This window comes from Salmo salar, chromosome 22, assembly GCF_965601325.2.
Source record: "Salmo salar chromosome 22, fSalSal1, whole genome shotgun sequence".
NCBI classification, from domain to species: Eukaryota; Metazoa; Chordata; class Actinopteri; order Salmoniformes; family Salmonidae; genus Salmo; species Salmo salar.
In genome coordinates, this window is record NC_138312.1 from 34,378,043 (window position 1) to 34,393,811 (window position 15,769).

General features: G+C 42.4%; 2 protein-coding genes across 2 annotated transcripts; both read right to left on the minus strand.

The window, feature by feature from the left end:
- Positions 1 to 379: 379 nt before the first annotated feature.
- On the minus strand, positions 380 to 13,746 carry si:dkey-28n18.9 (sorting nexin-32). Its single transcript, XM_014167025.3, has 14 exons — positions 13,514 to 13,746; positions 13,044 to 13,148; positions 12,488 to 12,595; positions 12,023 to 12,083; positions 11,584 to 11,711; positions 6,858 to 6,941; positions 6,564 to 6,638; positions 6,448 to 6,478; positions 6,229 to 6,316; positions 4,100 to 4,139; positions 3,873 to 3,959; positions 3,202 to 3,291; positions 2,827 to 2,892; positions 380 to 2,651 (listed from the first exon to the last, which is right to left on the minus strand). Exons 1-14 carry the CDS (start codon positions 13,517 to 13,519, stop codon positions 2,511 to 2,513), a joined length of 1,110 nt encoding a protein of 369 aa, XP_014022500.2. The 5' UTR covers positions 13,520 to 13,746; the 3' UTR covers positions 380 to 2,510.
- A 249-nt stretch (positions 13,747 to 13,995) lies between these two features.
- zgc:152986 (dnaJ homolog subfamily B member 9) lies at positions 13,996 to 15,749 on the minus strand. The gene is made up of 2 exons (XM_082967516.1): positions 14,864 to 15,749; positions 13,996 to 14,498 (listed from the first exon to the last, which is right to left on the minus strand). Exons 1-2 carry the CDS (start codon positions 15,093 to 15,095, stop codon positions 14,080 to 14,082), a joined length of 651 nt encoding a protein of 216 aa, XP_082823642.1. The 5' UTR covers positions 15,096 to 15,749; the 3' UTR covers positions 13,996 to 14,079.
- Between the last annotated feature and the right edge of the window lie 20 nt (positions 15,750 to 15,769).

A 15,769-nucleotide genomic window follows, 5' to 3' on the forward strand; every position in this document is an offset into this window, starting at 1 on the left:
CACAGCCCTTCTATTCGGTCATGCTCCCAGGTATCAGAAACCTTCTCATCACTGTGTGTGTGTGCATTTGAGTCATGTGCACTAATTAGCGCATAATGTATGAAACCATTTGTAAATATAGCTCCCTGTTGTATTATTCAGCTGGCATAATGTGGTCCCGGAACAGAAAAGAGCCAGTATGATCAAATCATGATGCACCCAAGGAATAGTAAGTTTGATGACCTTCTCACAACCATTTGGATTCCCTCATCTTTATCCATATACTTCAGGATGTGTGGTTAATATCCACACAGCAGAGCATATTCCTCATATTGATTTAAGCCTTCAGAACATCAGAGGTAAAAATCAGTGAGTCATCAACAACAGACAATAAAAACACTTATACCTTCAAAAATCTTTATTGTCCATTTCATTAGAATCAAAATTGTTGTATTCAGCAGTGTTATGCATCTTTGAATACATTCAGAGGTGTTAGAATCATGTTATATGTTTAGTGCAGGAATGATAAAGTACTTATATATAAAAAAATAAAAAAAAACAAATGACAGCCAATGTGTGCTTAACACTAAGCCACTAGAGCACTACAGTCTCTTATAAAACCTGTTAAACCAAATGTTTCGCTATTGATTAAATTGATTTGGTACTGGCACCAAAGCCATGGGGATAAGAGCAGTTAAAAAGCATCACAAAAATCTGATGTCAAATCAATTGTTAAATGCATTGGTTTATTAAATACCTCAGAATTCTCACATTATGATTTTCTGAGCATAATTGTATTATTGGTAAGATTTACAAAATGAACAGTGCTCTGTATTAAATTCTGCTCACAGCATCAGGCACAGAATGTATTCCAGACTGATTGAATTGATTCCACATGTCGAGCACAATGATGCGGTGACCTCTGTATAGATTACTGAGTGGAACATATGGCAGTGGCTAACAGGGGATTGCATGTAATTGCCTTGATAGTTAATCACATGCAGTAAACAAAAACCGCAACACCAGTAAACAGGAAGAGGAAGAGGGAGAGTGAGGAAACATGCCAACAGAAAACATGCATAGTTAGAACATACAGCCAACTCCTGATAAATGCAATAGCATGTCTGATTGGAACTATCTTGAATGCATGCAACAAATCAGAGCATGCAGATTTACAAGCAAGTAAAATGGATATACAGGTATTTGAAATGGGATAGGTGAATTGCAATGCAGTTGAGAGCAGCAGTGGGCTTTACGGCTGGGTTATCTTGACTCTAGAACAGGGTGAATACAGCAGTATGTAGCCTGATGTCAAAACCATCTCTGCTGTGTCCAAACACTCCTTCACTGTCAGATTACCACATTCTGCTCTACTCCTTTCTTCCTGATTACTGTGATGGGACATACTCCTCCCCACGAATCAGAGATTACAGACCAAGACAAACAAGCTCAAAGACACAGCAGCATCCTCATAGATATGGCCAACAGAGTCAACACAGGGCGCAGCATAGAGTGAAGAGTCAGGGATCAGCCACAGTGGAGAGTCAGGGGAGAGAACAGCACAAAGATCAGTTATAGGATCGACCAATCCCAGAATTGACCCCCAACCACTTGTGGAGATTTGGGAGGATTGAAGAAGTTTAAGCAATACCAGCCTACCATAACTATTACCATATTGCTTATACATAACACATCCAAACATGTGCCAAGGGGTAGGGTTAGTGGTCTTTTTGAATTGGACAGCCTAGAGTACACTCACATTCAGCAATAGAAGGATCATCTTAGGGCCCAGCCACAGTTAGTTGAGGAAGCACCAGAAGAACAGTCATTGAATCAGCATATAAACCAAACAGAGTGAAGAGCAGAGGGAACAGTCCTAGAGTCAGAATACAGAGAGTATCCTTGTGTGGAGTCTAACACACTGATTAATGAGCCTGGAGTGAGAAACACACACAGGCAGCCAGAGAGTTGGGCAATCAGTTCATCATGCTTTATTTTGTGTGACCCTTACTACTGATGGGGCGATGGTTAGAGAGCTGCACAGAACACTCTCCTCTCCTCACTGTCTGCTGTCGTGGATGAATCAGAATTAGTTGGGTAACATAGATAATTAAGATGTTTTATTAGTATAATATGCTTATTTGAGGTACTTGTCATTAGAAAGTGTCCATATGTGGTGGCTAATTTCTGCATTACCAAATGAGAAGTTACAAACACACTGCACCATTGCACAATACTGACAGACAATCGGACCCTCTGCTAAGTAGAGGGGGTTTGAGTGTGAGAGGGGTTTGGAGAGAGGACACAGTATGTGACTGTGTGAGAGAGAGACAAAGCTATTGGGTTATTATTGCTATAAGGATTATGCTGATTTCCTTACATTTACAAGTTTAATGGAAGCAGGGTTTGACGCATACATAGACAATACATGGACATAGTTAGTGTGAGGTGCTCAGACAGTCAAACTGTGTTCAGGTGGGTCAGAGGGGTGTGTGGCGGTCGTGGGAGGGGGTGTGTCTGGCCAGTGGTGGTCACTCCCCCAGCTCTTTGAAAGCCTGTAAGTGCTGGCTGTAGCGGGAGGTGGTGTCCCTGGCTGTTTCAAGCTGCTTCTCACACCACAGAATCAGAGCCTGGCGTAACAACTCCACACGAGTACTGTGGAACCTTGCTATCTGGAACACACACACGCCACTGAACTTTAGAATAAAATAGAACATATATTTCAGTCAAAACTCAGCAGACAAAAAGCAACAGTCTGTTGTATAAGAGCTGCTAAGGGGAGAGGTGAGTGTCAGAATGAAGTGAACATTGGAGGTGAAAGGCAGCAGTCCAGTGGGCTGTATGTACCTCCTGTTTAGCCACTCCAGATACATGATCAAACTCCTTCTCAGCTGCCACTTTCAATTCGTCCATCTGAATCAGAGAGGAAAATACATCACTCACACAGTGCAGAACATAACAGTTTCAGAACTATTAGTCAATATACAGTCAAGTCCTGATAAGTGCACATTGGAAAAAGTATAAACACTGTTTAATTGTATTGCAGTTCACCAGTAGCAATTCAACTATATTTTTTTACTGGGATATCTTTATGCAGGAATGACAGTCTCAAGCCATATAAGCAGTTGGCTCTAGATGAGAGAGTACTACTGACCTTTGCTCGACCTATGAGGAACAAGCAGTGCCTGATGTGTCCCCATCTGTGTGAATAAAAACACTTACAGCAGCTTTCTTTACAGGCTTGGCTCTCTCTGCATTCCTGCTGGCTGTTTCTAGCTCCACAAGCTTACAGGTCCTCCTGTACAGCATCTCCTACAAAAGAACCACTGAAATGGCTCAAAGATCAACCTTATTTATCCAGAAAGAAAATATTTAATAACAACTTTTTATTTATACATTTTTTTATTTAACAACTAGGCAAGGCAGTTAAGAACAAATTATTATTTACAATGATGGCCTACACCGGCCAAAACCGAACGACACTGGGCCAATTGTGCGCCAATCTATAGGACTCCCAATAATGGACGGTTGTGATACAGCCTGGATTTGAATTAGGGTGTCTGTAGTGACGCCTCTAGCACTGAGATGCAGTGTCTTAGACCGCCGCACCACTCGGGAGCCCTTTAATATCAACAATATGTGTTAAGAGTTTCCTGAGCAATTTGTGATGTCTGTGACAGCTGAATGGGTTGAGGTTTTTCCACCATGACCTAATGGAAATGACAGTATGTCCTAATACAAACTGTGAGCATTAACAGTTACAACACTAATACTGAACAATGTTGTTGTTCACCAATAACTGAGCAGCTAACACTAAGGCCAGGAGTTTTTCCCAGTCAGGTCATGTAGACAGGAAAAACTCCTGGCCCTAGTAATGAAAGATGATGTCTGACCTTCTCTGCCTCTTGGCAACGAGACTCCAGATCCAGCCCCAGCCCCAGAGTGCTCAAGTTGTTCTCAGCAACACTCTCAAAGTTTCTCTGCCCACAGAGAAAGAGACAAACATAATTAGCAATGCATGTGTGGTAAATCATGTGAAATATCCTCCCAGTCTTTTTTCCTTAGAATTTTTGTTGTTTGGTCAAATGTATATTTCCACAGGGTGAGGATGACATTTTACCTTGATTGAATCTATGACCTCAGACAGCTTGACACATATCCTGCAAGATGAAATAGGGGAATAGGTGAGTCCCTTTAAAAACCACCGCCCATATACATGGTGGAGACAGATCGTTCATTGCAATGGTATTCAAACTTTTTCAACGGGGACCCAATTTTTTCAGGCAGGATTTCTGGGGACCACATTTTGTCCCCACAATAAATTACTGCGACCCCACCCCAAATCTAATGTCACAACCAAATCTGTACATTTCGATTTTTAAATCAACAAATAGGCCTAACCTTCATTTCATTTGAATCTCTTACCAAATGAAAAGAAAACAATAAGTACATTTACTCAATAAAATAGTATTTTTCTAATTATCCTTCTCAAAAATGTTTGTATATTGTTACATGCAATAATCTGTACTCTTAATACAGTTGAAGTCAGAAGTTTACATACACCTTGGCCAAATACATTTACTCAGTTTTTCACAATTCCTGAAATTGAATCCTAGTAAAAATTCCCTGTTTTAGGTCAGTTAGGATCACCACTTTATTTTAAGAATGTGAAATGTCAGAATAATAGTAGAGAATTATTTATTTCAGCTTTTATTTCTTTCATCACATTCCCAGTGGGCCAGAAGTTTACATACACTCAATTAGTATTTGGTAGCATTGCCTTTAAAATGTTTAACTTGGGTCAAGTTTAACTTCCACAAGCTTCCCACAATAAGTTGGGTGAATTTTGGCCCATTCCTCCTGACAGAGCTGGTGTAACTGAGTAAGGTTTGTAGGCCTCCTTGCTCGCACACACTTTTTCAGTTCTGCCCACAAATGTTCTATAGGATTGAGGTCAGGGATTTGTGATAGCCACTCCAATACCTTGACTTTGTTGTCCTTAAGCCATTTTGCCACAATTTTGGAAGTATGCTTGGGGTCATTGTCCATTTGGAAGACCCATTTGCACCAAGCTTTAACTTCCTGACTGATGTCTTAAGATGTTGCTTCAATATATTCACATAATTTTCCTACCTCATGATGCCATCTATTTTGTGAAGTGCACCAGTCCCTCCTGCAGGAAAGCACCCCCACAACATGATGCTGCCACCCCCGTGCTTCACGGTTGGAATGGTGTTCTTCAGCTTGCAAGCCTCCCCCTTTTCCCTCCAAACATAACGATGGTCATTATGGCCAAACAGTTCTATTTTTGTTCCATCAGACCAGAGGACATTTCTCCAAAAAGTAAGATCTTTGTCCCCATGTGCAGTTGCAAACCGTAGTCTGGCTTTTTTTATGGCGGTTTTGGAGCAGTGGCTTCTTCCTTGCTGAGCAGCCTTTCAGGCTGTGTCGATATATGACTCGTTTTACTGTGGATATAGATACTTTTGTACCCGTTTCCTCCAGCATCTTCACAAGGTCCTTCGCTGTTGTTCTGGGATTGATTTGCACTTTTCGCACCAAAGTACGTTAATCTCTAGGAAATAAAACGCGTCTCCTTCCTGAGCGGTATGGCGGCTGCATGGTCCCATGGTGTTTATACTTGCGTACTATTGTTTGTGCAGATGAACTTGGTACCTACAGGCGTTTTCCCATGATGTCAAGCAAAGAGGCACTGAGTTTGAAGGTAGGCCTTGAAATACATCCACAGGTACACCTCCAATTGACTCAAATTATGTCAATTAGCCTATCAGAAGCTTCTAAAGCCATGACATAATTTTCTGGAATTTTCCAAGCTGTTTAAAGGCACAGTCAACTTAGTGTATGTAAACTTCTGACCCACTGGAATTGTGATACAGTGAATTAATCTGTCTGTAAACAATTGTTGGAAAAATTACTTGGTCATGCACAAAGTAGATGTCCTAACCAACTTGACAAAACTATAGTTGGTTAACAAGAAATTTGTGGAGTGGTTGAAAAACAAGTTTGAATGACTCCAACCTAAGTGTATGTAAACTTCCGACTTGAACTATATATATATATATATATATATATATATATATATATATATATATATATATATATTATTTATCCTATTGTTTAATTCTGGCAACCCCACTACAGTCAGTTAGGGTCGAAACCCCAACTCTGAATATCTCTGGTTTATTCTATGTAAATGTAGATATGACATCTATGGTGTGGTTCTCTCACTTTGAGAAGGCCAGGACAGCCGAGTCTTCTTCCTGCTCCACACAGAGATGCAGAGCGGTTGAGAAGTGTCCACAAGCCACTGCTAGTTCTGGGGAAACACACATGGTAAGCAACAGAAGCAGAAACCACAAACACATGTATCTTCTAAAACTTTGTTTAGCCACAACACGTGCCACCACACTCGATTGCAACCTCACTCTCTGACTCAAAATGTCTTACTTTGTTCTGTCAGCACCACATCAATGAACCTCTGGAAAAAGAGAAGATATAAGAGGGGCTGCAGACAACCAAAACAGGTCAAGAGAGAGAGAGAGAAAATGGTACAGAGCACTAACCTCTGTTGCTGATTTGGAGCACCCAGTGAGAGTTAAGTTGTTATCACGCTCAGTCTGAAAAAAGTCATCCACATCCTGGAGACAGAAAGGAATGTACTGATTCACTTTGGACAATCTGACAACACACAAATCTTCTCAACACTTTCAGCTATTGTGGATGTTGTGCTGAACACATACAGTTTTGTCTGGTTAATGTATATGGATGTGATGGGGTTAGATCTTGTTTGTCCTTAGAGTGACATGTGGAAGGTGCAGGGTTAGGTTTTGATTGTCCATTATATTATACTGAGGTACCTTGTGACCCTCCTTCCTCATCCCTTCCATGGCCTGGCTCAGGCGATTGAAGATACCCTTCCTCACCCTCTGACGACCTGGGGGCTGGAGCGCACCCACGTATGCATACACAACCACACACACAACCACACACACACACACACACACACGAAAGGGACAGATTAAGGGTACGAGTAACTCATTTCATTACATCGAATCAAACTTTATTTGTCACATGCGCCGAATACAACAGGTTTAGACCTTACCGTGAAATTCTTACTTACAAGCCCTTAACCAACAGTGCAGTTCAAGAAAGACTTAAGAAAATATTTACCAAATAAACTAAAGTAAAAATTATAAAAAGTAACACAATAAAACAACAATAACGAGGCTATATACAGGGGGTACCGGTAATGAGTCAATGTGCGGGGTTAGTCGAGGTAATTTGTACATGGAGGTAGGGGTGAAGTGACTATGCATAGGTAATAAACAGCGAGTAGCAGCAGTGTAAAAACAAATCGGGGGGGAGGTTAATGTAAATAGTCCAGGTGGCCATTTGATTAATTGTTCAGCAGTCTTATGGCTTGTGGGTAGAAGCTTACAAAGCCTTTTGGTCCTAGACATGGCGCTCCGGTACTGCTTGCCGTGAGGTAGCAGAGCGAACAGTCTATAACTTGGGTGACTGGAGTGTAAGGTGTATGTAAACTTCCGACTTCAACTGTAGGTCCTGGATGGCAGGAAGCTTGGCCACAGTGAGGTACTGGGCCGTACGTACTACCCTCTGTAGCGCCTTACGGTCAGATGCCGAGCAGTTGCCATACCAGGCAGTGAGGCAACCGGTCAGGATGCTCTCGATGGTGCAGCTGTAGATCTTTTTGAGGATCTGAGGACCATGCCAAATCTTTTCAGTCTCCTGAGGGGGAAAAGGTGTTGTCGTGCCCTCTTCACGACTGTCTTGGTGTGTTTGGACCATGATAGTTTGTTGGTGATGTGGACACCAATGAACTTGAAACTCTCGACCCGCTCCACTACAGCCCTGTCGATGTTAATGGAGGCCTGTCCAGCCCGCCTTTTCCTGTAGTCCACGATCAGCTCCTTTGTCTTCCTCACATTGAGAGAGAGGTTGTTGTCCTGGCAGACCTCCTCCCTATAGGCTATCTCATCGTTGTCAGTGATCAGGCCTACCACTGTTGTGTCATCAGCAAACTTAATGATGATGTTGGAGTCATATTTGGCCACGCAGTCGTGGGTGAACATGGATACTACAATGCAAAATAATGTTTCTGTCAGACAATCATCTCCTACATTGACACACTTCATTCTGAGAAGAGCTGACTATAATAAGAGGAATATGACTATTTAGAGAAAAAAGAGAAACAGAAAGGCCTGTCAGAGAGACCTGGAACTGGATGTGGGCTGAGAGTCAGGGGGTGCTGACAGTCCTCATACACTCCAGTCTATTTCTATGACTACTGTTACTCATACAGTACTGAAATACCATTATCAGATTAGCAGAGTTAACACTCAAAGGGGTCAAACCATGACGTCAACGTCAAAGTCGGATCTCTAGAAAAATGCCAGAGTTTTTGATTTGGAATTCAGAGTTGGAGAACTGTTAAACTATTTTTCCCAGCCGGATCTCATTTTTTTCAGAGTTACCAGTTGTCTTCAATGCATTGAAGTCTGAGATTTCTGAGTTGTTTTGAACACTGCATTAGTCTCAGAGGAGGGAGAGAGAGAGAAGCAGAGGGGTTCACCTCTCACGGTCCTTGCTCTCTCCTTTTCCTCCTGTGAGACTGACCAGAGCGAGGTGACAGTCTTCCACCTATTTGTTTAATGATGGAGGTGTGCAAGTCTCATTGTATCTCTTCTCTAGGATGATCCCTCTGCATTGTACTCGACAATTTCAGACAGAAACACTGCTGTTGAAGAAAAGACAACACCACTTAGTGTAAGTATAAACTTTATATAGGCCTGGTGGGAATTCAAATAGTTGTGCCTTCAAGATTTTAGCAGCAGCACGCACAGTTTCTCTGAATGTATCTTGTGTTTGTAATTGCCCCTCTCTATAGGAGGATCCCTCAGTGACATACTCCACCATCGACCACATGAAAGGAAAGCAGAAAGCAGCAGTAAGTCTGGAGAACAGTGGAGAAACAGAGTACGCCAGCATCAAGATAGGCAGATCCCCCTAGAGCCAGTATACAGTAGGCCTACAACTGGCTCACAGCCTTATACTGCAGAGAGATCTCATATTGTGTCCAGTATCATGTGGTTTTATCTGGCACACTTGAGTGTAAATATGTTTCACTCTCCACCTCAGTAAGACAAGTTTAGTTTTGAGCTGTTCACAGGAGATCAGATGTTAAATCAACCAAACACTGTAGAGAAGAGATGAGTAAGATTGGTGAAGTAACAAGAAGACATGTTTGTTTTTGTGTAGCAGAGACACAAAGCGCCGTATATGGCTGTAAGTTGACCTAGTTCCCTTTTTATATTGCTGTTGTGCAATTATTTTTATATCTGTAAACTTCTTTGAAATAAAGACGGAGAACTTCAGACATTTAAAAAAAAGAAAAAAGGAAGATGTTTAACATGTGAATCGTATCTTTCTGCCAAATAGCTGGTACACCCTGAGCAATTCATCTTTCTCCACATTGACAACATAAAAACAGGTTAAACATTTTTTTTGTATGAGAGTGTATCACAGACAACAATCTCTGTGAAAACAACCTCAACCTCTTGTCAAAACCAGTTAGCTATTTCCGCTTTGGTGTAATGGAGAAATCACACATCGTGGTCTTTGTGAACAAGAAAATCAGTCTAACAATAACATCAACTGAAGCTACTTTTCAGTGCAGTGTGTGAAATGTTTCTGAGGTCTGTTCTCTTGCCCTTGTTTAGATACAGACAACATTGTCATTTGTCAAAGTCACATCCTACAATAGTCTACTTCAGCACACTCCCATAGACCCAAATCAGATGGCCATCTAAGTACAGCTTCTTAATATATTGTAATGAAACAGGAAGGGAGAGTGGCTCGAACCTTCAACTTTCTGGCCCGTAGCCCTGCGGAAATCAACTATGCCACAAAAGCATGCTCAAGAGTCGATATCCACGCTTATAAACCAGGGTCGCTACAATATCTTGGCTGAGTAAGATCATGTGTTTTTTGACATGTCGTTATGTTTCTACAACTTGATTGGAGTCAACCTGTGGTAAATTCTATTGATTGGACATGATTTGGAAAGGCACACACCTGTCTATATAAGGTCCTACAGTTGCCAGTACTTGTCAGAGCAAAAACCAAGCCATGAGGTCAAAAGAATTGTCTGTAGAGCTCCCCAACAGGATTGTGTCAAGGCAAGGGGAAGGGTACCAAAATATGTCTGCAGCATTGAAGGTCCCCAAGAAAACAGTGGCCTCCATCATTCTTAAATGGAAGAAGTTTGGAACCACCAAGACTCTTCCTAGAGCTGGCTGCCCGGCCAAACTGAGTAATTGGAGGAGAAGGGCCTTGGTCAGAGAGGTGACTAAGAACACAATGGTCACTCTGACAGAGCTTAGAGTTCCTCTGTGGAGATGGGAGAACCTTCCAGAAGGACAACCATCTCTGCAACACTCCACCAATCAGGCCTTTATGGTAGAGTGGCCATACAGAAGCCACTCTTCAGTAAAAGGCACATGACAGCCCACTTGGAGTTTGCAAAATGGCACCTAAAGGACTCTCAGACCATGAGAAACAAGATATTCTAGTCTGATGAAACCAAAATTGAAACCTGGCACCATCCCTAAGGTGAAGCATGGTGGTGGCAGCATCATGCTGTGGGGATGTTTTTCAGTGGCAGGGACTGGGAGACTAGTCAGGATCAAGGGAAAGATGAATGGAACAAAGTACAGAGATCCTTGATGAAAACCTGCTCCAGAGTGCTCAGGTCCTCAGACTGGGGTGAAGGTTCACCTTCTAACAGGACAACGACCCTAAGCACACAGCCAAGACAACGCAGGAGTGGCTTCGGGACAAGTCTATGAATGTTCTTGATCGAACATCTCTGTAGAGACCTGAAAATAGCTGTGCAGCAACGCTCCCCATCCAACCTGACAGAGCTTGAGAGGATCTGCAGAGAATAATGGGAGAAACTCCCCAAATACAGGTGTGTCAAGCTTGTAGCGTCATACCCAAGAAGACTCGAGGCTGTAATCACTGCCAAAGGTGCTTCAACAAAGTACTGGTCTGAATACTTACGGAAATGTGATATTTCCGTTTTTTTATTTTAAATAAATCTGTAAACATTTCTAAAAACCTGTTTTTGCTTGTCATTATGCAGTAATGTGTGTAGATTGATGAGGGGAAAAAACAATTTAATCCATTTTAGAATAAGGCTGTAACTTAACAAAATGTGAAAAAAAGTTAAGGGGTCTGAATACTTTCCAAATACACTGTATGCAGCCAATGGGCAAGTGCCCTATACTGATAAACTTTACAAAACAAATGTGAATAAACTGTTTGACAGTCTCTTAAACATTGTGTGGAAACTCAAAAATCCCTAGTTACTAAATGCACCACATTACAATGTACAAGACATACAACTGGAACTGGCCAGTTCAAACCAACAGGTCATTAAGACACAGGTCAAACACATGGTGATGATTGGACTCAAACTGAACAGGAGAGGATAGGACATTGAGAAAGGGGTAGGATTAAACAGCTGGAGAAGGAGAAGAGGGTTTGGTGGTAATAACACACCTCTGAGCTAGTGAGGAAGTTCTCCAGGCATTTGTTCTTGCTGAGCGTGGTGTGTGCTGCCACCTGGTGGAGATAGGTCTCCAGTGCCATGCAGTACATGCGCCAGTCCTCCCCCATGGCCAAGAAACCTACTCCGCAGACCAGTGAGACAGCCAAATCTTTCACTTCAAACCAATATAAAAACATTGGTATGGCCACCCATACAATATCAGACAATAAACTGACCAATGAATAACAACGGTGTAGAGTTTCATTGGATGTAAGATATATATTTTTTTAATTGGTTTTCACATATTAATGATACAACATAATAATTTATAACAAATGATCAATAATAACTTAATAAAACACATTGTTAGCAAGCATTGATAAATATCTGTGTGATGTCAGGTGCATTGGGTCAGGGCTGTAAGCAATATATTTGTTGACAAATACATACCAAGTTGTTTCAGAACTTTGGTTGGTGCATTCAACTGAGGCTTGGCTGGTAGAGGAGGAAACTAGGGAGTGAAGTCACATAGTGGTATTTTTTATGAGGCTTGAATTCCCAATGCAATGGTGTATAGCCTACATTGAGCTACATTTTGAAATTATAAACTGGGTGGTTCGAGCCCTGAATATTAATTGGCTGACAGCCGTGGTATATCAGAGAATGCAAAGAGTGTGCAAAGCTGTCATCAAGGCAAAGGGTGGCTATGGTGTTATTTCATAGTTGACGTCTTCACTATTATTCTACAATGTAGAAAATAGTAAAAATAAAGAAAAACCATGGAATGAGTAGGTGTGTCCAAACTTTAGACTGGTACTGTATAGTCACTGTTGAAGCTTATAGGTTTGCTAGTTAGGGTCAGTGTCAGGATTCGATCATGTGTCAGGTGTACGTAGGAAGAGGTGGGATACTAACAATGACACCCAGTATCCCAGGCACCACCTCCTGAGAGAACAGACACTGCTGCAACCACTGAAAGTCCTCATGAGTCCTAGCCACATGGTATTCCCCACTGCCTGACAACTGGGAGGGAGGGAGGGAGGGACACAGACAGACAGACAGACAGAGACAGACAGACAGACAGACAGACAGACAGACAGACAGACAGACAGACAGACAGACAGACAGACAGACAGAACGTGTCACAACAGTCAAACAAGTGCATTTGGTACAGTATTCATGCACGCCATTGAAAACCTCCTGATCCTATAGTACATGTGGACACAATAACAGGCACTGAGAACAAATACTAACTTTATAGTCACTGTATCCAACAAAGGAAATAAGAACCTGACCAATGTATAGTATATACCATAATTGTGCACTATAATCTTACTGAATGACTTCAGTTAATGGCTATCTTCAAGGCTTTAAGGTCCCACTGAGTAGGGTTCTGACAATCAGTCATTCTCCTAAATAGTGGCAACATTAGGCTGCGAGACCATTTCATTTATCTCTGAAAACGACTCACCTTCTGGGATATGACTATGAAGGTCAATGCATCCCCGTCTCTCACGGCGTCAGCCACCCGGATAGTTTGGGCACTCACACTAAGTGACCCCTCTCTAGCCTCCTCCTGAAATCAACAACAATAATTTCTGTCAGACTCCAAACAGCATCAGAAAGCATTCATCATGAGACATGGTTATTGCTACAACTATTGAATGTCATTTAACTTAAAGTAGCTTATCATCCTGCACATGCGCTGATAAATGTCCATTATTACCACATCCTCACAAAAGTACACTTTCAGGTTTACAAAAACGTCAGCATTCCAATACTTGCAGTATGACTCATTTTAGCGTTTTAAATGATCTTCACAGCTAAAACGTAAAACACAAACGGTGTAAAGGTGTGTCTCTGGCAGACAGCCCATCACATGATGACCAGGAACCGTAGATAAACTGTCTTATCAGACTACAACATACTACACAGACTTACCATCATTTTCTAACTACTGTATGTGCAGTCACTCCCCCAACGTCTATAGTGTGGTAAAACTGTAAATTTGATACAAATATAAAAGCACAGATCCTTTGTCTCCTAACGGCAGCTGTGCACAGACACACTAACTATTGAAGAGGCACAGGATTTCCTTTAGGTCAAAGTGCAGGAGTGAGAGGGCAAAAAAACAGCCAAACCAAAGAAAGTGCTGGCGCAGGGAAAAACAGAGGGGAGTAACGATGTGTTACTGAGTAACTCAAATGTCTGGACCACGGCCACACCCGTACAGGAAAGATAGGAGAACTGACCATAGAGTTCCCCTCAGTCAACCATGCAGACTGGTAAACAACTGGAACTTATTTTGGCCCATAAAAGTTGCACAGCTCATTCAGTAGTATATAACGTTTCATATGTCCACTTTATACTATGGAACACAGGCACTATGTGCTGTTATGTGACAGAATCAACACCAGACATAATCAATGTAAGGGCACTGTGACTTTATTGCACATTCGACCCATCTGACTGCAAACATTATATGAGCCCATGAAAACATAGATATATCATGCCCTCTCACACACTTCCTCAGCACTGCTGTCTGTGTGTGTTTTCTTCCAGCAGAACTGTGGTCCCTCTTGCTCCCCAAACCCCTCCTCATGGTCCCCCAGCCCCATCTGGCTGAAGAGATCCCCCGAGAGGTCAAAGAAGCTGCTACCCAGGAAGGCCTGATACTCATGGAGGTCATCCTCATCCTCTCCCCCTAACTGGAAGTTCCAGGAGTCCCCCACATCCTCCAGAATGGGGTCCTCGTCCATATTCAGGCCCTGGAACAGCTCCTCCAGGTTAAAGTACAAGGAGCCCTGGCCCCCTCCATCCCCGGCCCAGTCCCCTTTACCCCCATCCTCCTCCTCAGTCTGGAAAGCCTCATGACCCATCTGGTCATACCGCATCCGTTTCTCCTCGTTTGAGAGCACCTCGTATGCTTGAAGTGGAGAGAGAAGCACCCCGTTACCATAGCACTGGCAGCTCTGAAGTCTCTCAGTCCATTCACTCACACAATTACCCAGAACACATTGCTACATTACCTGAGCTTAAAAAGGTAGCCTATTCTGAAAGGTTAAAGTGGTGTTTTAGTGGTCTGAGTGCAGCGCAGTATGAGACAAAACAACCTGTCTCTGTCTGCAGGTATTGGTTGCAACACTCTTTGCAAAGAATGCCAGCTTTATCTTAAAATTATCAAGATATATTAGTACATACAAAGATGTATTTTATTACATACAGTACGATATATATTCAGCTCTTACTGATCCAAGAGAGAAAAATAAAGTTGTGAGCCTAGGACCTTACCTTCAGCTATCTCCCTGAAAATCTTCTCTGCATTGGGACTTTTGTTCCTGTCTGGATGGTATGTCATGGCCAGTTTATGGAAGGCCTTCTTGACCTGCCTGTCAGTGGCAGACTGTGGAACACCCAGCACCTCATAGTAGTCTCTAGTAGTAGCCTCAGAGTCACAGGGCCACAGGAACACAACACACCACAAGGAGCCCAGTAGCAGCATCCCAGAGGAAAGATGTCGCATTGCCTATACTGTACCTGCTACAGCGAGGACATGAAGTGTAAGAAAAACGATGTTTTTCAATGTAACACGCAGTTAGTTATTCTTCACTGTAACTCCAGTAGGAGTGGTGTCCCTCTCGTAACCACACAAAAGCTAAGTTAAACGTACAAGTTTCATGTCAGCATACCAACAGTGTACATAGGCATATGATGTCTTCAGGCAACACACACACACAATGCATAACGCTGTATAGGGTATAAATTGTATACACACAAATGTTGGTGTCGAACTTGGCTAATCATCAAAATGTGGATTCTCTGCTAGCACTCTGCCTTGCTTGCTAATGTTTGCATTACTTGCTAGTAAGCTAATAGCACGCCAGGTCTAGTAAATTAACAGCAGCTACGGTCGTGTTCAAAGTCGTCTCCCTCCTCGGAATTTTTAGATTATTTGTGACAAACTACATACACACCAAAGTTCAGCTGGTACCTACTAAAAGGTTAGTGCGGCTACCAATTAGGCCTTTTAGGCTATAAAGAACCACCGCCAGCATCTTGTTCATGTTTAACAGCTGCACTGTAAATATCCCCGCCCACAATGGATCCAGGCAGGTACAGGGTCACCTGTCATCCTGCAAACCCCGTCGTGTCTGAGTCCCCCACCAGAGGGCGCTCTGTTGTCATCAGCGCAGACGC

Bases quoted from the DNA above. Each gene is read 5' to 3' on its own strand.
- si:dkey-28n18.9 (XM_014167025.3), bottom strand. The intron at 12,596-13,043 runs GTGAGTCGTTTT...CCTCCCTCCCAG, and splicing joins TCATAGTCATATCCCAGAAG to TTGTCAGGCAGTGGGGAATA. The intron at 4,140-6,228 runs GTGAGAGAACCA...TTCATCTTGCAG, and splicing joins GCTGTCCTGGCCTTCTCAAA to GATATGTGTCAAGCTGTCTG.
- zgc:152986 (XM_082967516.1), bottom strand. From the start codon at position 15,095: ATGCGACATCTTTCCTCTGGGATGCTGCTACTGGGCTCCTTGTGGTGT. The intron at 14,499-14,863 runs GTAAGGTCCTAG...CTCCACTTCAAG, and splicing joins TTTCAGGGAGATAGCTGAAG to CATACGAGGTGCTCTCAAAC.